At 43.3% G+C, this 22,485-nt stretch overlaps 1 protein-coding gene across 5 annotated transcripts in view; it reads right to left on the reverse strand.

Annotated features, from left to right (window-relative positions):
* The window catches only part of PLCE1 (phospholipase C epsilon 1), a 291,084-nt gene that overhangs the window by 55,343 nt on the left and 213,256 nt on the right, over positions 1–22,485 (reverse strand). For 3 of the 5 annotated variants that reach the window (XM_073353849.1, XM_073353847.1, XM_073353851.1), the window contains exons 6-11: positions 17,835–18,043; positions 14,499–14,540; positions 12,223–12,898; positions 10,119–10,301; positions 9,199–9,316; positions 2,596–2,749 (exon numbers count right to left, since the gene is read on the reverse strand). In XM_073353849.1, the coding sequence (XP_073209950.1) occupies positions 2,596–2,749; positions 9,199–9,316; positions 10,119–10,301; positions 12,223–12,898; positions 14,499–14,540; positions 17,835–18,043 (1,382 nt within the window). The remainder of the gene's footprint in view (positions 1–2,595; positions 2,750–9,198; positions 9,317–10,118; positions 10,302–12,222; positions 12,899–14,498; positions 14,541–17,834; positions 18,044–22,485) is intronic. The other 2 variants (XM_073353850.1, XM_073353848.1) reach the window with 1 other exon arrangement.

A 22,485-nucleotide genomic window follows, 5' to 3' on the forward strand; every position in this document is an offset into this window, starting at 1 on the left:
GATGTTCTCGCCAGGGCTGAAGAAACATGGAGTGTCTGACAATTTAATAACTATGGGTTTAAAATATAGTTGCCATGGTCCCCACAGAGCCAGAATTTTGGCACTCATGAAGCAGATAGGGGGAAGACTAAGAAATGGGGCTGAGTGACTCAGTTACATAACTTTTCCATACCACTGTGGCTTTGATACTTTATTTGACAAAAACAACCAAGCTTTTATATCCATGCTAAATTTCTGTTTAGTACATTTGAACCAACCCTCCAACCCAACAAACCCTCCCCCAAGCACTCTGGCCAACTAATAAGAATACTGGACAGCAAAAAGTAAAGTAAGAATACTATTCAGAGAAATGCAAGGTTTTCTTTAGCCAAGGAGAGTGAGCTATTGGAGATAGTTCTCAACCCCATAAAGATAATATACAGGATCAAATCCTGTTTGACTTATTCACATGAATAGTCCAACTGAAGGAAATAAGACTTATATCTGGACCAGGACTGAAACCAGGACTGCAGCATTTGACCCTATACAAAGATAAGGGATCTGCACTGGAGCACACTGCACCCCAAGCCTTGGGGATTCACTTCACTGCTCTGCAGCCGGCAGCTGGGTGTGTGTATTCTTCCTCTGAAACCTACATTTTATGTCAAACTTCAAAATAAACAGCCAAAAAAAAAAATCCAGACAAAAACACCATCATGGAACATCCCATTTTAAAAATTTTAAAGTGCAAAATTTCATTTTAATAGTTTGACAGCCCTGGACACTGTCGTCTTAATTATCCTGAGAACAGGTGCACATGGGCATTTCCCCACCAATGTGACTCAGCCTAGAGGCGGAGAGCCAACTCGAATCAGATTAGATGGTAGTTCAGTATAAACTCTTCTCAAACTGCAGTCATTCCACTTAGACAGCCACCGAAGGAGCTAGTTATGCAACTGATGTACTCGTTCGCTCATTATGCGCATCTGAGTCCCATCAATAGTACCGCCAGTTAGGAAACAGGATGGGCAGTAGCATTTTCCCACAGTGCATCATGTTCTTAGGGCTAGAGTGTCAACATGTGGGGTGGTGGCAGCAAGCACTTTGGGATGTGTTTACTTTGACTCGGATATGTGCACTGGAATGGGAATGCCAGAACCCTGGATTCGAGTATAGGTCAGGAAATTCTTAACTTAGGGTTAAAATGCAATATAGATGCTCAAGCCCACGGTTCCCTGACATGGGTCATCTGACTTGAGTCTCACTAACCATTGGCTTACACTGCTGTGTAGACATAGCTTTAGAGGCACAGCACAGAATCTCACCCAAAATCTTGAAAAGTGTTGAACACATACTTGAGTACCCATACCTCTCATTAAAATCAGTGGGAGTTATGGGTCCTCAGGATTTATGAGTATGGAATTGTGGCATGTGTATGGAATTGTGGAATGCTACAATACAGTCAACAACAGATTTTTCTTGCCTGTGTCAAATGAATAGCACACTGAAATATTACAAAGTTCCAGGTGCTCTACATATAGGGAACATCAATTATTTTGGCAAATGAAATGAAACATAACATAGATTTTCAAAATTGGGAAGCAACTGCTGTGGCATCAATTTGTGATGCTTTTTCAATGTACTGTGAACTAAATTTGTTATAGCCTTTTTGAAAAATATAACATGAAAGCCATATAGTAGAAATAAATCTTGATGTATACATCCATTGGTCCTGCATGATGGAGTGCGGAACGGCACACTGTATGTAAAGAGAACAAAAAAGCCTTAGAAAGTGACTTTCAAGGCAAAAGCAGCCAGTTTAGCACTACAGATATAGAATATCAGGGCTGGAAGGGACCTCAGGAGATCATCTAGTCCAACCCCCTGCTCAAAGCAGGACCAATCCCCAATTTTTGCCCCAGATCCCTAAATGGCCCCCTCAAGGATTGAGCTCACAACCCTGGGTTTAGCAGGCCAATGCTCAAACCACTGAGCTATCCTTCCCCCATCCATCAGCAATGATCTTTTCATGCTGTTTACAGTTGTCTTTCCCTCCTTCCTTATTGTCCCTACCCACACTATTCATTATGTTATCTGTCTCATTTAGACTGGAAGGTCCCCACGGCAGGGACTTTGTCATCTTGTATGCCGGTAAAGTGCCATGCACACCTATGGTATAATAAAATAAATCATAAATAATAATAATGAATTACCACTGCACAGTCAAAAGTAAATAAAGGACTGAAAAGTACTTCAAGTAAAAAGAGAAGAGAAATCTGTGGGAAAGGGAAGGTTCCCCAAAATATCCCTGTTATTTCCTGGCAAAACAGAGCAACTTCCACCAGAAATCCTAGTGCAGGTTTATGCTTCTTGAAGTTGAACTAACTTGTGCAAAGCACCTATGCAATACAGTTTACACAGCTGAAATACTTCAGTTAATGACCGTTACACACATGGAGCATCTGTGACCAAAATCTGTGCAGATGATCTCTGGGATATCCAAGAGCTGGAAAAGGTAAGCTCCATACTGATGTATATCTAGGCGAGCACTTCAGTCATAACTTATAATGTTAATAATTAGATTTTTAAAAAGTAAAGTACTGATTTTGTCCCTACCTAGCCTGACTCTTGCTTGAAGATGACATTACAGGAGAGGAGACTGGTCTGATTGGTGCAGATGCCCCGGGTGCTAAGCTAGGAGATCCAGATGCAGTCAGAGAATGAGCTCTTCTAGATGGCAGAGTGTTAGAGGCAGTCGCAATATTCTGATCTATGAAAGAAAACAAAATTTTGCATCACTAGTATTTTTTCTACACAACACTCATATACTATCACTGAATTAAACTGAGTAAAACCCCAAAGAGTTTCTAAATTTGTCTTGTATCACTTAAAAACATATCTTGAACAGTATTTTATGAATATTAGGTCTTGTTAGCACTATAAAGTTAATGATTATAGTATTTATTATTGAAAATTCATTGTAAAAGCAATCACAGAAAAAAACCCGTTACCTACTTTTTGTAACTGTTGTTCTTCGAGATGTGTTGCTCTTGTCCAGTCCATTCTAGGTGCGTGAGCACCCATGGGTGCAGTCGTCGGAGATTTTTGCCTTAGCGGTATCCGTAGGGTATTTGTCTTTGGCGCCCTATTGAGTGCCGCACTCACGCATCAGTATGTTAGGTGCTGGCAGCCCTACATCCTCTCAATTCCTTCTTGCCTGCAACTCCAACTGAAGGGCAGGAGGGTGGGTAATGGAATGGACATGAGCAACACATCGGAAGAACAACAGTTATGAAAGGTAGGTAACCATTTTTTCTTCTTCAAGTGCTTGCTTACATCGATTCCATTCTAGATGGCTCACAAGCCATATCCATGGATGTGGGCTCTGAGTTCATGGTCATGCAGCTTGCAACACTGTTCTACCGAAGCCAGCATCGTCTCAGGCTTGCTGGGTAAGCACAAAATGAGTTGTAAACATGTGGATAGATGACCAGGAAGCAGCCCTGCAGATATTTTGAATCGGCACCTGGGCCAGGAAGGCCGCCAACAAAGCCTGCACCCTAGTTGAGTAGGCAGTCACAGTTGCCGGTGAAGGCACTTTCACCACCTCGCAGCAGTAATGGATGCAGGCCGTGATCCAGGATGAAATCCTCTAAGCGGACACTGGGCGACCTTTCATCCAATCTGCCACCACAACGAATAACTGCACTGACTTGCGAAACGGCTTAGTCCTGACAATGTAGAAGGCAAGCACCCTCCTGACGTCCAGGGCATGCAATTTGCGCTCTTCTTCTGATTTATGAGGCTTCAGAAAGAAGACAGGTAAGTATATGTCCTGTCCGGTATGAAACTGTAAAACTGCCTTGGGCAGGAACGCTGGATGCGGCCGCAGCTGGACCTTGTCCTTGTAGAACACTGTATACAGCAGCTCCAAAGTAAGCACCCTGATCTCAGAGACCTGGTGGGAAAATGTTATCGCAACCAGGAACGAAACCTTCCAGGAGAGAAGTAGAGCAGGAAGCCAGAGGCTCGAAGGGGGACCCATGAGCTGCGACAGCGTGAGATTCAGGTCCCAGGGAGGAACAGGATCCCAGATGTGCAGGTAGAGACGCTCCAGACCTTTCAAAAACCAGACCATCACGCCGTGAGCAAAGACTGACCTGCCTTGGAATGGAAGGTGGAAGGCCAAAATAGCGGCCAAGTGGACTTTGATTGATGATAGGGACAATCCCTAGAGCTTGAGGTGCAGAAGATAGTCCAGGATTGCCTGCAGGGGGGCCTGCTCGGCCCAGATACTGCGGTCCAAGGTCCAGCATGTGAACTTTTTCCACTTGGCCAGGTAGGTCCCTCTGGTGGAGGGCTTTCTGCTTCTAACAAGACCTGTTGGACATGGGCCAAGCATTCCCGTTCTTCTGCATTTCACCATGCGGTAGCCATGCTGCCAGGTGCAGCACCGCCAAGTTTGGGTGCCGAAGACTGCCATGGTTCTGGGACAGCAGGTCCTGCCAGAGAGGCAGCTGTAGCAGGGTGGCCGCCGAAAGGTCCAGTAGCGTGCCGAACCAGTGCTGTCGAGGCCACACAGAGGCTATCAGGATCATCTTCACCCTGTCCTGTTTGATCTTCATGAGGACTCTGTGGATTAATGGGACTGGTGGAAAGGCATACATCAGAGCCTCCAACCATGGGAGCAAAAAGGTATCTGACAGGGAGTCCCTGCCCATTCCCCAGCTTGGACAGAACACATGGCATTTCCCAATCCTACGGACACGAACAAGTCTACCTAGAGACTCCCCCACCAGTGGAAGATTATTCTGCCTCTGGATGGAGTGATGACTTGTGATGAGATGAGAAGATTCTGCTGTGGCGATCTGCTAACATGTTCCTGGCCTCGGGCAGAGTGTGACAGGTGGAACATACAAGATGGATAGCATGCTGCACAAAGAAATGTATGACATCGCAGCGGTATTGTCCGTCAGGACCTGTACCACCTTGCCTTTCAGGTGGGGCAGGAAAGCCTGGCAGGCCAGAGGAACCACTTTGAGCTCCCTGTCATTTATGTGGAGGGCCAGATCATTTCACAACCAGTGGCCTTGCATGCTCAGCTCACCCAGGTGGGCTCTCCAGCCCAGGTCTGAGGCATTGGAAACCAGGGACAGTGATGGGGCTGGGGCCGCAAAGGGAACTCCCTCAACCACCAATCCAGGAACGACCAGATATGAACTGGCACCCTGACTACGCAGTCTAGATCATTCCGGTTGGGGATGTAGACTAATGCCAACCACACTTGCAGTGGGTGGAGATGGAGCCAGGCATGCCGGACCACATGCATACAAGCAGCCATGTGGCCTAACAATCGCAGGCAGTTGCGAGCAATGGTGAGCAGGTAGTTTTTCACAAGGGAGAGCAGGTCTGACATGGCCTGACAACATGCTTCTGGAAGGAAGGCTCTGGCTCATGTGGAGTTGAGAACCGCCCCAACGAACTCTATCCATTGCACCGGCCTTGAGTTCTATTTCTTTTTGTTATCAACAGGTCCAGGTCGCGGCAGATGGAACATACCAGATCGAGACTCATCTGCACCTGCTCCCGAGATCTGTCCTTGATGGCCAATCATCGAGATACAGGTAGACCTGAACTTCTCAACACCTCAGGTAAGTTGTCACTGGTATCATACGTTTTGTGAATACCCTGGGGCAGATGAAAGACCAAAGGCAGTGCCATGAACTGGAAATGGTACCCACCCACTATAAAATGGAGGAATCATCTATGACCTTGGAAGATGGAGATATGGAAATAAGCATCCTTCAGATTGAGGGCAGCGTACCAGTATCCTGGATCCAGGGAGGGGATGATGGAAGCCAGGGAGACCATGCAAAACTTCAACTTCCTGAGAGACTTGTTGAGGCTCCGCAGGTCCAGAATGGGTCCCAGGCCACCTTTTGCTTTTGGGATTATGAAATATCGGTAGTAGAACCCTTTTCATCTCATGTCCGAGGGGCCCTTCTACTGCCCTCAGCTGCATGAGGTTTTCGACCTCTTGAACAAGGAGTTGCTTGTGAGAAGGGTCCCTGAAGAGGGACGGGGAAGGATGGGGGGTGGTGAAAATTGCAGGATGTAGCCCTGAAATACAATCTCTAGCACTCAACGGTCCGAGGTGACACACGACCAGACCGAATGGTAGGGACAAAGACTGTTGAGGAAAGAACGAGGAGGATCCGGAGAGTAGACTGGGGCATCGCTCTCGAGTGCACCCTCAAAATGAGAGCTTCTGGCCCCCGTCATGCTTTCCTGGGCTGGGTTGTGCAGGTGAGCAGGAGGAAGGAGGGCAGCAATGACTAAAATTCATGTCTCTATCCCTTCTCCTTGCAGGACCTTGTTGAGGTTGCCAAGGCCTTGGTGGCGGGAGTGGCCAGAACGGCTTCCTTGCCAACTGCAACATATGCAGACTGAGCGAGTGAAGGGTGGCCCAAGTGTCCTTCAGACGGTGTAGCCTCGCGTTGGTCTGCTCCGCAAAAATACCATTCCCATCGAAGGGAAGATCTTGGATCAAGGCCTGCATTTCTGAGAACAGCCCAGCGGTCTGAAGCCAGGAGCTGTGCCTCATGACCACCGCCGATGTGACCACCCGAGCTACCGAATTGGCTGTGTCCCAGCCATCTGGAGGGAACACCTAGCCACTGCCGTACCCTCCTCCATCAGGGCCCCAAATTCCTGGGCTGAGTTCTGGGGCAGGGATTCCTCAAACTTACAGAGGAAGTTCCATAAGTTTAAGTTGTACCTCCCCAAGAGAGCCTGGTGGTTAGCCCCCCCCGGAACTGAAGGCTGGCGGCTGAATCAACCTTCCTTCCAAAAAGGTCCAGCCTCTTGACCTCCTTATTTCTGGGGGTCGAACTGGTTTGCCCCATCTGTCCTTCTCGCTGGCTGCAGAGATGACCAATGAGCCCGGAGGCGGGTGGGTATACAAATATTCAAAACCCTTGGCTGGGACGAAATTTTTTTTCTCTGCCTTCTTTGAGGTGATAGGGATAGGAGATGGAGTTTGCCAGAGGTCTTTGGCTATTTTTAAGACCCTATCATTTACTGGTAGTGCGATACGGGCGGGGGTAGATGCTGAGAGTACATTAAACAGAGTGTCCTCCTGTTCAGCCACCTCCTCCACCTCCAAGCCGAAGTTTGTGGCCATCTACGAAGCAGGTCCTGGTGTTCTTTAAAATCATCTGGTGTGCTGGCATGAGAGGGCACCGTTACCACCTCATCTGGGGACGAGAATGATGACTGGGTCACTTGGGGAGGCCCTGGGGCATTATCCCCCATGGAGGAAGAGGGTTTCGGGGTGAGCACTTGCTCCTCTACCCCAGCCTCTGAGTGCACCTCGCTCACTGAGCTTGGTGCTGCTGGTGCTGTTGGTTGCTGCTCCGAGGCAGTGGCTGAAAAATGGAGTGAAGGAGGCATTGGCATCACAGGCATGTCCCACAAACTCCAGTAGGGCCATTGTGCTGGCCACTGGCCTTGCTGCCAAGATGGCATTGCAGAGGTCAATGTAGCCTCACGTGCCCAGTCATGCCGGTGTTGCCTCGGTGAAGAAATTAATTCCCTTTCTGTGCCAGGGGAATCACCTTCCAGGGACCACGGAGCGGCTGTCAAAGCTTGAGTCTGACAGCTAACTATTGCCACAGAAGCCCGGTGTCTTGAGTAGCTGGATCGGTGCCGGGGGCAAGGGGATCAGTATCGCATTGCAGACTCTTCCACAGTCTAAGAAATGGGGATCTGTGCAGAGGAGACAGCAGTCAGGAAGATGATTAATGCCGGTGATATGGTGACTGATAGCTCCCTCTGGGTGACCCATGTTGAGAGGGCAGAGACTGTGATCCCAGTGCCAGCAATCTAGGGCGTCCTGCAGAAGATGGAGACCTGGGGCGTGGAGACGGAAAGCGTTGTCTTGGCTCTGGAGACTGGCAGCATTCGCTTGCCCTCTTGGGGGGGTCTTTATGGCTGGCTTGCTCTTGTAGGGAACCCTTGCCGTGTCCTGTGATGCACACAGTGCTGGCAGCACTGGTAGTGGCCTTTGCTCTCTAGGTGCCAGGAGAACCTGGGGAGGCGTCGGCCCTGTCACGAGTTTGAGTCCCCTACCACTCCTAGGAGTCAGTGGCGGATCCCTTGTGGGGCTAGGGTACTCTATCAGGGAGGAATTCCGACGTGGCTCTGGTGTGAGCTGGTGGCCCGAACTGGGTCCTTTGCCCGATGCCCCTTGGCCCTTCTTGCTTGGTGCTGGGGAATTGCATTTCTTTGACTTCTTCTTGGCACTGGCAATGGGGAGTGGTGTCAGGCAAAGCCTGGTGCCGGGGGTGAGCTACACCCCGAGGCCAAAGTGCTAGGGGTAGAGTCCATCCAGAAAGGCTCGGAAGCCAGGCGGAGAACAGCCTCCATGAGGAGGGCCCTCAAATGGATGTCTTGCTCCTTCTGAGTTCTGGGATGAAAGTTCTTACAGATGTGACACTTGTCCTTCACATGTGATTTCCTCAAGCACTTTGGGCAGCTGCTATGGGGGTCACTAACAGGCATAGGCCTGTTGCAGACAGAGCAGGGCTTAAAACCTGGAGACCGGAGCATGCCCTGCCTGGGGTGAAGTCCCCGCTGGGACACTCTCTCTCTAACTATACTACTTAACAACTACTTACTAACTAACTACTGTAAACAAACTTTTTACAAGGCTCTAAGGCTCGAAGTCTGAGGAGAAAGGTCCGCTAACCCTTGCTAGGCAAGGGAAAGGTGCTCCGACTAGCCATCACAGGCGGTAACAAGGAATGGAGAGGGTGTAGGCCTGCAGCACCGATGCATGAGCACGTTACTCAAGAGGGCGCCACAGCCAACCCTATGGATACCGCTAAGGCAAAAATATCCGACGACTGCGCATATGGGCATGCACACACCTAGAATGGAATCGACATGAGCAAGCACTCAAAGAAGAACAGTACAAATTAATGTAAAAAGTTTACAGCATTTGCAGAAAATACCATCCTGACAACACTATCACACCACAGATGTGTGTGTCAGAGCTGTAACTTCCTATTAATAAACAAATAACTATTACTATTTTTGTATAGAATAAAGCCTATTGAAACTTTTGTCCATTGTAACATTTCACCCATCATTAGCTGTATCAAAATTATTCAGAACAAAGCACTAAAAGGGATCTAACTACTGGACTATTATATCTACCTGATTCTTCGTGTTCATCAATGTCTTGAGGATCCGAACCACTTCTATTACGATATTCTTTATAACTTTTTGTCTTACGAGTTGCCATCTCATCATCAGTAGCATCTCCACTTTCACCCTGGAAACAGTGAACATTGTCATAATCATCTTTAAAATGTTATTTATTTTACCCTATATTCTTTTTGTGAATGACAAAAACTGGACATGAATCAGCTATTCTACATTAAACACTAAAGAATCCTGCTGTAAATGCTGATAGTTGCCACCATCACTCTAGATAGAAAAGAGGTCATTTAAATCTCATGGAAGTTACACAAAGGAGTGTGGGAACTTTGGCTGTCACCTCAGTGTGACATCACACATAACAAGACAATGGCCTTGATTTTCTGGAGTGCTCTGGTTGGCTTTGCGCTAAGCCAATGGCATAAAACAGTCCTAGAGGAGGTGCATCTGGCCCCTTGAGGAATCCCCCTGACTAAAGGAACCTTTGGGTAGCGTAGAGCCATCATACCAGTTCCTACATGATCCCTCTCTTGGCCACTTGTGAAAAGGATGTATGTCTAGGAAAAAGAACATGTAGCCTGGGCAACTCCTGTGCTCAGCTGATTTCCAACTACTGGAACAGCTCAGAGGGGAGGTACTATATAAAGGTCTCAATCAGTCTGCACCCCATTGTTCTACATGCTGTCCCCCAAAATCCTGGGCCTCCCTGGGTATGAGGAAAAATAAGCCTCTCCCAAATAAATAATAAGCCAGGGAACTGCCATTGCAATTAACATAGTTTCAAAGCTATAACAACTGTATTATTATTTACTGATCTTTTCTCTGGTTCCGAATACATGGTTAGTTATACAAAAACTATATTATAAATAGCTTAAATTGGCTAGATCACAGGATTAGTACATAACAAAATATTCTACCCTCATGAGTACTTTCTTCTTTTTCTTGGCTGTGCTTATTCCCAGAGTGTTGTTTCTCTGCACACTGGGTTTCTCAGTGCTTCTGGTCAGGGCCCCTGTGCTTGTGTTCCTTGCACTCCAGCGTCTACCTCCAAACAGTTCAACAGCCTGAGCCAAAGTTGGACCTTCAAATCTGCCATCCTCCTACAAAAATTCTCGGTATTACAAAAAAAAGGACTAGGTACAGTATTGCAGAAGGACTCAAACATTTTCTGAAATAGTAGTGAAGATGCCCACTATTAAGCAGTGAAAGACTGAACATCAAAAGCAAGGCAAGTTTTACTTATAGTAAAAGTACTGCTATTTGTTTTGTTGTTATTATTGGCAAAACGTTTTGCTTTTTGTTTTGTTTTTTTTTAATCCCACCTCCCACTGCTCAAGATTTGAGCCCCTGTGTAGTTATGGGCATTGCTTCCTGTTTAATCAAATGCGAACTTCAAAGGCTCAATTAGCATACCAGTTTCACTTTTTATTTTATGATCTATTAAGATCTGCTTAATATAAAAGATCTGTTTAATACTTGATTTTAATGTATCAAATAGCCTTTGATTAAATGCAATATCAAAGGCCAGATTTCACTAGTTTTACACTAGTGTCAATCTGTTGACTTCAGTGGAGTTATGCTGGTGTAAAATTAATGTAACGGTGGAGAATCAGGTCTTGTATCTTTAATCTCAACCTGTCTAAAACAGATATGACTATGCATATTGTTGGTATCTTAGAAACTCTCACTTATTTATACATTAGATGATTACAATGTACCTTACCTGATAAAAAGAAAAGGAGTACTTGTGGCACTTTAGAGACTAACAAATTTATTTGAACATAAGCTTTCGTGACCTACAGGTCACTTCATCAGATGCATACAGTGGAAAATACAGTGGGGAGATGGGGAGATTTATATACATAGAGAACATGAAACAATGGGTGTTACCATACACAGTAACGAGAGTGATCACTTAAGGTGAGATATTACCAGCAAGAGAGTGGGGGGGGGGACCTTTTGTAGTGATAATCAAGGTGGGCTATTTCCGGCAGTTGACAAGATCATCTGAGGAACGGTGGGGGGTGGAATAAACATGGGGAAATAGTTTTACTTTGTGTAATGACCCATCCACTCCCAGTCTCTATTCAAGCCTAAGTTAATTGTATCCAGTTTGCAAATTAATTCCAATTCAGCAGTCTCTCGTTGGAGTTTGTTTTTGAAGTTTTTTTGTTGAAGAATTGCCACTTTTAGGTCTGTAATCGAGTGACCAAAGAGATTGAAGACGTCTGATTTGTGCCCATTTATTCTTTTACGTAAAGACTGTCCAGTTTGATCAATGTACATGGCAGAGGAGCATTGCTGGCACATGATGGCCTTTGATTAAATGCAATATCAAAGGCCAGATTCACTAGTTTTACACATCATGTGCCAGCAATGCCCCTCTGCCATGTACTTTGGTCAAACTGGACAGTCTCTACGTAAAAGAATAAATGGACACAAATCAAACGTCAAGAATTATAACATTCAAAAACCAGTTGCAGAACACTTCAATCTCTTTGGTCACTCGATTACAGACCTAAAAGTGGCAATTCTTCAACAAAAAAACTTCAAAAACAGACTCCAACGAGAGACTGCTGAATTGGAATTAATTTGCAAACTGGATACAATTAACTTAGGCTTGAATAGAGACTGGGAGTGGATGGGTCATTACACAAAGTAAAACTATTTCCCCATGTTTATTCCACCCCCCCACCATTCCTCAGACGTTCTTGTCAACTGCTGGAAATGGCCCACCGTGATTATCACTACAAAAGGCTCCGCCCCACCCCCGCTCTCTTGCTGGTAATATCTCACCTTAAGTGATCACTCTCATTACAGTGTGTATGGTAACACCCATTGTTTCATGTTCTCTATGTATATAAATCTCTCCACTGTATTTTCCACTGAATGCATCTGATGAAGTGAGCTGTAGCTCACAAAAGCTTATGCTCAAATAAATTTGTTAGTCTCTAAGGTGCCACAAGTACTCCTCTTCTTTTTGCGAATACAGACTAACACGGCTGCTACTCTGAAACTTACCTGATAAAGGCAGACATACTGTTTCCGTAGCCACTGCAATCTCTGATCAGGGAATTTCCTCATTTTTCTTACAGCTTTTGTTAATTCCAGCAATCCATCATACAGCATTTTGGCAGTATATTTTGGAGCCACGAAGTGCAGTAACTTATTATCAGTAGTTTGAAGTCCATATAGTAGTGTTACTCCATTCTCTTCAAGGGACATACTACAAAGTTTATTTTGAACACACACAGTGTGCATATCAACGCCAGGGTGCCCCATGTACACAGCCTTTGCTGAAAACAAATCCAAGAAACCTTCCACCAGTCCATTCAATCCAGTACTGCCAAGAAACTGAAATTTACCAAGGTCAGCATTGCTACCTAGCACACCGAGTTTTACTTTAGTATTTGCAGGACAAGCTGTAGTGGGTTTTATCCATGTCAAAGTACTATTGTCAGGTTGAAGCTGAAGAAAACAGCGTGCTGAGAGATGCATCTCCTGGTCATAATGTATGACAGTTGCCCCTTGTAGCATGAACTGATGGACATCAGCTCTGATTGATAACACATACCAGGGAATGAGTTCTATTCCATGATTGTATGCCTTTTGCTGCTCTTCAGTTGTATTTGTGTCCCACTCTTTTGACTGCTCAGATATGTCACTTTCTGAGTCTGAGAGATCTCCAATTATAAACCTGTATGTGAAGTAAGATACAACACTTATGTTTTCCAGTATTTGTATATATACTGTATACATAGTGGAACATCTGATACACATGTTTTCATTTACTCTGTGCATGTTTAGCTACAATACTATCTTTAAAACCTGTTCTATTATAGTTTAAATTCAGCAGAAGATTAACATCATACTGTTTAGAGGTACAAGGATATCTATGCTTAAAGACTTTGACAGTATTGTATTATATAGTATATAGAATGTACCTTTATACTATTGTAATTTTGGACAAACTAATTAATTAACAGATATTGTTAGGATTGATATCACTGTATTAGAGACAGAGAAAAAATGTATGATGACAATTTTTTCAGGTTTCCCTCCCAAACATCACATATACAAAAATATAAATGCACATTTAAAAAGTTCTTAGTAATGAATCACTTTCACAGGGGATCTAAAAACAAAGTGATTCCAGCTTTTAAATCCAATCCATACAATAGCTTTGGTTGCAGTATGTCCAAATCTCTTTTGTGGACACTGGCAGCACAGCCTAGTGGATTGAAGGCTAATTCCTTTACTATATTTCTACTTTTCAGAGATCCATTCTGTGGCCTTGAGCAAGTTACTTACTCTCTCTGTCTTAGGCTACATCTACATTTAGGAGCTAGAGGTGTGATTTCCAGCTCACTCAGACATACTTACACTAGCTCCCATCAAGCTAGCACACTGAAAATAGTAGCAAAGCTGAGGTGGCACAGGCAGGGGGGGCAAGCCATTCCAAGTACCATAGGGTTCTGGAGGGTTTGTACTCAGCACGACTAGCCCATGCCACTACTCGCTGCTATGCGTGCCACCGTGGCTGCATCACTATTTTTAGCATGCTAACTCAATGACAGCTAGCATGAGTATGCATACATGAGATGGGAATCATCCCCCTCCCCCACAGCATAGACATACCCTTAATGTTATCATCTATAAAATAGTGACGACAACAACACATACCTTGCTCAGAAAAGTGTTGTGAGAATTAATTAGTGAATATTTCTATTTTGAACATGTAAAATATTATATAAGTAACATATAATTATCAATCACAACGTTTGTAGCTACCAATCCAAATATAGTGAATACCTTTACTGTTCTGAGAAACAGCAGTTATGAAGCAGAAAAATCTAAATTAACAAATATGGTTTATGAGAACAGAATTCACTTATCCAAAATCTCCTCCCTACAAGAGCTTCTTCTGCTAAATTGAAACACACATGTACTGCCGTATTGAATGTAAAAAAGAACAACCATAGGACAGATCCTCAGCTAGTATACATTGCTGTTGACTTCAATGCATCTCACCCCATATCTAAACATTAAAGTATTTGTCATGACCACACAAGAATAACTTTTTCAAATGGAAAAAAGCAGCCAACCCTACAAATATCCTAGAAAATATTGACAGGATTTAACAACAGAGAGGATTTGCAAAGAGCGGCCCAGGATAGACAGGGATGGCATACTCTTGTTTGTGCCATCTGAAGCAGCCACACAAAAAATGCACAATTAATTTCTGGCAGTAGCTAGCACAAGCAATATAGTTTAGGAAGTGCTGAGAACAAACTTACAGAACTCGGTTTGACTCAGAGGCTTTCTTTGCGTGTGTTGTACTGAGATGCATTAGGAATGAAGGAAACAGATAAAAGGAAATGTTAGAACAGACTGTCGTTTTATGAAGGAAATAGTAAGGGATGCAATATATAAAAAAGAAAACTGTGTGGATTTTCACACTTATTCTAAAGAGAAATTACTGTGCTTTAAAGATGTTGGTTCAGACACATATAATATGGCTTGTCTCTCCAAAGTGGGATCAATCATTAAAAGGATTATGTGGCAAAATTTCGAACGTCGGCGTAAGTTAGTTGATTAACAAACCTTGAAAAAGTACATATAAGAAGGAGTCCAGTGGCACCTTAAAGACTAACAGATTTATTTGGGCATAAGCTTTTGTGGGTAAAAAAAACCCACTTCTTCAGATGTTTTTGTGGATACAGACTAACTCATCTACCCCCTGATACATATACTATAGGCAAGCTTCTATGTACTTTTCCACCCACAATCAAAATTTCTAACGAATCAAAATGCAATTCTAGTTCTTCCTTTGGAATGGATAGGTGAATGTGACTCTCACAGCCATATCACTTTCAAGGACATCAAATTACAAGTAGACCATGTAATTTCCCCTTCTTCAATGACACCCATATTTTATAGATTCCCACTCTTATATACTGTTGTGTATGAAAACATTAAATCACAGGAAAATTAGGGGGAGCTTCTATCTCAATTTATTCTGGTCTACCTTAATTTTGACAATATTTAAGTGTCACAAGTTTGAAATAATTTGAAATATATAAGCATTTTAAATTAGAAAAATAACTCTATCCTCTCTGTCAGGGGAGTGAGATATGAAGGAGATGACAAATAATTGTACTTGCGTTGGCAATTTTCTGTCTTCCTACCCAACTTGCTTTATCCCTGAAAAGAGAAAGCCCTAATAAAAATGAATCATTGACATATACTTGGCATGTCAGGAAATTCCTGGTGAATAGCCAATGCACTGATCACAGAGTGCTAAATATCCTATCAACAGGCAAGAGTGGGAATATTGATAAACATATTCCCTGACTTTGTTAGATGCCCCTTATATTCTTCAGCTCAAGCTAAGTTATCTATTTTTATGGACTCATAGCCTCAGTTCTATATGTAATTCAGGAAAAATCAATTAAGGTAAGATCTTCATTTTCACTTTGAACTATGACACTGAAGCAAATTATGTGATATTTCCCCCAAACATCAAAATATTACAGTTTCATATATCACCCTACAAAAATCAAGATTTCTACTACTAAACAGTCTTTAGTTTAAATAAATAACTATAATAAAAATACTTTTTAACTTTACTAAGAAATCAAATATTAACATATACAAAAGAGCATAAGTTAATGACCTCACATACTACGTGCAAAATACTACTCCCATCTCACTGGAAAAGCTGTCCACAGTGCACAATATTTTAAAACAATCCTGCTTTTCCAGCCTCTACACAAAAAGAGAGCAAAATAGTATTGCCTCATCCTCCTTTGCTGCAAGCTCCCGTCCCTCCCAGAGTTCTCAGTGTGCACAAGAAGGAGAAAACAGGACAGTGGGAAGGGAAAGGAGACTTCAAGCACTGACGGCTGGCAGCCAAGAGGGCCTGACTACAGAGGGATGAACTCTTTAAGAAAGCAGACAGGACAGACTGGTACTGCTCAAAGGAGGATGAATTCATTTAATTTCATGTATGTATATAGATATAAAACATATACTCCAAAGCAATGATTAAACATTTACAGGAGAAGTTACCTTCCCATTTATCATTACTAGAAGCATTTTACTTTGCTTCAATAAGTGAAATGTTGTTTTCCCAAGTTTCTTTTAAATCTGAGCTGTGAATTAAATACTAGTTTTAAAATGTCTGATGTTAGTTAAGAAAATAATTTCTGGAAGGAAGCACTTAAGTTGTAGGAAATTCTAAAGACTATGGGCTTTCTACAGCACTCTTCCGCAATCAAGGGATGATGTAAATGGACAGTGAAGTAGGACAGCCTTTCTTGGCATCAGCTGCTGCTTCGGTGCTCAGAAGGAACTAAAGCCAGATGTTAATAATTCTATTAGAAAACATTATTTCAGGAAACAAAGATTATTTCTTTAAAATGAAATTTACAATTGCATGTAAATGAAATAAATGCAGGAAGCTGGTAGTTCCTTCTCAGATGCTCACTTACTGGACTTTATATATAGGTGGCTGAACCAGTTTGGATACCTCTAAACATGTGGGTATTTTACTCTCTATCATGTGGTTCTTTATCTACAGAGGTAGGGAGCATGCTTCCTGTTAACTATCTGCTACTGTGATATTTTAAATTTATTAGACTAGACTAAAGCTCTTAGTAAAAACAAAAGTTCCTTTCTTTATAACAGTAATACACTTGTCCTTGGGAAAGACTGTGATAGACATAGAACCACCATCTCACCTAACTGCATTTTTCTGCTGTTTCTATGCTATATAGATGTGGTTAATTAGAAATGCACTGTGGGAGACTTATCTCAAATTGGAAGCTAGATACATAACACCAATTTCATTCCCCTGTAAAATGTTTTCCTCTTTAAATTCAATAAGAAAGACAACTAGAAAACAAAACAACACTTTGGAAGATTAAATGATTTAGCAGGCTTTGGACTTATCACTATTCCCACATGACCAATACTGTACGGTATGCTGGTATGATACTGATCTACTACTGGACCTCTCACTGTACAAGTGGGAACTGGGAATCTGAGGTTGCTAACACCAAGCTTTCCCAGGTGTCATAATAAAAGAAACACCAGTGCTAAATAACTGGACTGATCCAGTGTGAAAATTTGGTTAATAGCTTTCATGGATTCTTCCTGAGGTAATTATGAACCTCAAATGAACATATCCTTAAAAAGTAGCAGGCTTTACCAACAATAATAAATAACCTTTATATTAACTAGGGCAGAATGCTGTTTCAACCCACAGGATATAAGGTTCTGAGCTTTGATAACAGAGATGCCATGGTGCTATTCCTGGCACAACTGATCAAAATCATAATGTAACTGTGGGTTTCTAAAGCTCTCTAGACAAAATAAAAGCGATTTGCCTGGAAATAATTACATCACAATAGACGATAAAACTATTGAGAGATTCCAAGCCTCTGAGCATCCTGATATCAAGCGTAACTCTGGGAAAAGAGCTGAAATTGGAAGGGGCAAAATTCAAGGATGCTTATATTAAAGTTTCATGTTGTTACCATAATTGAGACTCAGACAACAGCAAATTAAACATGAAAAATCTTGAAACACATAGAAAAATAGCACAGTAAACTATGCAATGTAAAACCTACTGGTAACGGTTTCTATCCTTCAAAGAGTTTTTTCTTGAATTGCCTCCTTCACTAAAATTGTCTTCAACTTCTTCAGATTCCAAACTGCGATTACAACTCCGAATGGTTTGAAAGATACTGTTTGCTGTTGATTCTTTTTCTGTATTATTTAAACCATCTTGGCCTACTCGTTGCAAGAAATTATCTTGCCCGTTGTAATCTGAAACAAACTAAAAAACCCCAAATAGTTAATACAATGAACAGTTAGAATAATACATAGTTAAGTAAACTGACAGAAATAGAGTTTAACTTGAGATTTTCAAAGGGGCCTTGGTGTATGAGGCACAGATCAACCCCATTGACTTTCAGTGGGAGTTGAACACCTAATTCTGGTCTATTACTAGGAATTCTAGGCATTAGAATACTATAAACAAATAAATAAATAATATTAATTCCTTTAGACTTTTTGAAAATCTCAGCTTTAATCTCTACACTTGAGGGATGATTTGAAAGGAAAAAAATATAAAAATGGAAAGAACAGTTATTTACCTTACAATGACCGTAAGATGTAAGATTTTCAAGATGTAGTCAGCGTGGATCCCCCTGTAGATACGGCTGCACCACACGTGTGTGAGATTGGATTTTTTTTTAATAGCAATGTCCATTAGGACCATGTATGTGCCCTGTGCCTTCTTGTGCTCACATGGAAGAGGATAAAGGGTCCAGGAACTGACCCTCTCTCAGTTCCCTTGCAATTTGAAGCTTGTGTTAGCTGAAGACTGAAATTGTGGATGGAGCAGAGGGCAGGTCATGGGATTCACACTGCTAACATCATCTCAAGGAATTACTTTTACTGTAGGGTAACTGTTTTTTGTTCTTCACGTATGTGTAAGCCACCACTGCAGGTGACTGTCAAGTAGTAGCCTCTTCAGGATGGCGGCCATGCGGAGAATCAGCTGCAACTGTCGAAGACAAATGGGAGTACAGCTCTCCCAAACTTTGCAATAAGTCCAGTGCATAATGCTTGACAAATGTGACACATTGCAGAACCATGCTGACGATGCCACTTGAGCTCTGGTAGAATGGTCCCTAAATTGTCAGTGGGAGAGGAACATCAGCCATCTGGTAGCACAGTGTGATACATTTTGAAATTTTAGGGATAAAATGGTTTGCCCTTTAGAGTGGTCAGGTATAGTCTCATATAGTCGTGGGGACAGTCTGAAAGGTTTGAGCCTGTCAATATAGTTTCAAAGAACCCTGGATAAACCAAGGTATGGAGTTTCTTCTCCTCTTGCCTGGAACATGGCTATGGGAAGAACACAAGTTAGTTCACTGATCGATTCAAATGCATTTCTAAAACCACCATTGGAAGGAATTTTGCATAAGGTCTCAGGACCACTTTGTCTCTATGAAACCAGGTAGACAGAGGCTCTGCCATGAGTTGCTGGATCTCACTGACTCTTCTGGCTGAAGTGATGGCAGCCAGGAATACTGTTTTGGAGAGCAAGATGTTGGATAGATGTTGGAAAGGGACTCAAAGGGGGACTCCATAAGCCTATGAAGGACGACACTGAAGCCCCATGGAGGATCTCTAACCAATGAGTGAGCATGCATAAGGCACTTAAGGAATCTGTATACCAACAGATGAGAGAAGATTGAAAGAGACTGAATTGGTGGATGATATGCTGAAATTGCCACCAAATGGATCTTAATTGAAGTAAAATTCCAGAATGTTTTAATTGCAGCAAGTAGACCAAAATCTTCAGTATTGGGACCTGCATTGGGTCCAGGCCATGTTGGGCTGCCCACATCAAGAACCTTTTCCATTTAGAAGAGTAAGTTTTCCTTATGGATAGTTTCCTGCCTGATGCCAGAATCTCCTGATTATGCAAGGAGCAGTCCTTTTCCATGATGATCAGCCAGCCAATATCCAGGCCTTCAGCATCAGCAACTTTGGGTTCAGATGGAGTACTTGACTTATCTCTTGTACAATAGATCTGGGTGGTCTGGAAGTCAGATTGGTGTTGTAGAAAGTCTGCCAGCAAGAACTATTTTGGCCAGTAGGGAGCTAACTACCAAGATGAATCAGGTCCAATTTTGTCTAATTTTGGCAACCACGCTGGTGATTGCTAGGATTGGTGGGAAGATGTAAAAAAGGGCCCTGATTCCATTGTTGGAGGAAAGTGTCTAGTAAAGGCGGAGAAGTGATATCTGAAAGTGAGCTGTAGAGTGGTTTTGACATGGTTCTCAATCATCTCTTCAAACCTGCTCCCTCCGGGAGAGAGAGAGATTGATTTGCAACAGAGAAGAGGGAAGAGGGGTGAATAGTGGGGTCCATGAATAATCCATGAATAGTGGGATCACTTTCTGGATGAATACTCAGGCTGGTAGCTATGAAAGAAAGATGACATTCTTGGTTTCTGAGATGGCTGGTACTGGAAGGGTTTGCAGTATGGTACTGGGGCATAAAATGTCCAAAGAGCTGAGTGTTGGTCTGGAATCCTTGAGGCAGTGCAGTGTCTCTTCCATTCATGGGCTATTTAAATGCATATCTTCAAAGGGTAAGTCCTCAATTGTAGCCTGGACTTCCCTTGATACTCCGGATGCCTGGACCCAGGACACTTGGTGCTTTACGACTGCTGTGGAGACCGATTAAGCAGCTGTATTGGATTCATCCACTGCCACTTGTAGTGCTGTCTTGACTATCATCTGCCCCTCCTTGATCATGTCTCAATTCTTCCCTATACACCTGTTGGAGTTGAGATAGGAAGGAAGCCACCCTCTCCCATACCAAAAGTTGTATTTTGTAAACAGCACTAGATTGGTTGTAATGCAGAACTGGAGAGATGCTTTCCTTCCATAAATGTCCAGCTTTTTGAGGTCCTTGTCTCTGAAGTCCTCTGCTTGGATCTAGTCCTCTCCTGGACTGCAGAGACAATGAGCAACCCCAGAGTCAGGTGGGCATAAAAGTAATCAAAACCTCCGGGCGGGACTTGGTAGTGTTTTTCCAGATGCTTCCAAGACAGAAGGAAGTGAGGCAGGGATGTGCCCCAAACCCTTCACTGCATCTAAAATGCCCTCATTGACTGGGAGGGCAATTCTTGTGGGCATGGAGGTGCTGAGGCTGTCAAATATGTCTTCCTGGAGCACCATCATTTCCATGTCCAATGTGTCCGCTATCCTTGGCAGCAACTCCAGGAAAGCCTGGAAGTCGCTGACAGCCAGTGTTGGGGCTATGATGGCTGATTCATCAAGGGATGAGGAGAATTCTTTAGGTAGGGAGAGCAGCTGGAGTGTCTCCTTCATTAACTCCACCATATCTTTGGAAGGTCCATGCAGTACTACTGAGGGCGCTTCAGCAAGCATTGCTGATGGTGACCGAGATCATCTCCTCTTTTCTGAGTCATGGGAAGGGGACATATGGGAAGGTGGGGCCTCAATAAATCCAGTACAGCAAGTTGTACTGGTCCTGGCTAAACTGTGGGTGTCCCATCCATTCCCAGTCCTGCACAGGGGCTCTGTACCACATACCTTCCAAGTACTCTTTCGGATACTGTCATTTCCTCTTGGGCAATGGTTCCTTGCCTGAGGTGGGGGAGAAGGAATGGCCTGGTGATGAAGAGGAGAAATAGGTCTCTGGAAATTACAGTGCCAATACATATGGTTTCTGGCACTGATGTTTGTGGAGCTGGTGCCAATATCACTACTGGTGTCTGGGCTTGTTCTGACACCAAGAGGAGTCGTGAGGGGGGCTTTTTGAAGGAATGTCTTGATACCAAGAAGGGTTCTGGTTCCAGGATCAGTACTGGAGCAGTTCTCTGTATCAATGTCAGTACCAGGGCAATCACCTGGTCTCTTGGTCTCACCGATGTCATGACACTATGCTTATCGATGCTGAGGATTTCAAGGGCTTCTCTCTAGTCCTTGAGTCCTCTCTGAAGAAACTGGCTTTGATGCCAGTTGATTGCTGTGTTTGCGTTTGGTGGTGGAGTGTCTTTCCATCTCAGAAGGCAGTGCCAGGTCTCTCTGTCCTGAAGACAATGCAGTCAGTGGTAAAGTTGCTGTTGGTGATGTCGGCACTGGTAACAATGGTATTGGCACCCTTTTTGCCTTCTTTTCCCTACTGGAGCCAAAGATGTGGTGCCTGATATAGACAGATCAATGAATACAATCTCCTTGGTTCTGGTGCTCCTGAATCTGAAGCTATCTTCATGGATTAGGTACAAGTGGGGCAGTTAGAGCCTCGTGTCTTGGGATTTCCAGGTATGGGTTGAAAAGGAGTGGCAGATGGAACATTTGTTGGTGATGTAACCTTTCCCAAGGCAGAACAGACTGGAAGTTGAGGCTAGACAAATTTAGACTGGAAATAAGGCATATAATCTTTAACAGTGAGGGTAATTAACCACTGGGACAATTTATCAAAGGTTAGGGTAGAGTCTCTATCACTGGCAATTTTTAAATTATATTCAGATTAAAAAAAAAGATCTGTTCTATTTCAAATGGAATTATTTTGAGCAAGTTCTATAGCCTGTGTTATACAGGAGGTCAAACCAGATGATCACAATGGTCCCTTCTGCCCTTGGAATCCATGAATCTGCTTTGTTCATCTATGAGAGGCATGAAACTGTAACAGGAAGGACACACATTAAACTTAGTGGGTTTTGAGCCTGCC

The sequence above is a fragment of the Lepidochelys kempii genome, chromosome 7, assembly GCF_965140265.1.
Source record: "Lepidochelys kempii isolate rLepKem1 chromosome 7, rLepKem1.hap2, whole genome shotgun sequence".
NCBI lineage: Eukaryota > Metazoa > Chordata > Testudines > Cheloniidae > Lepidochelys > Lepidochelys kempii.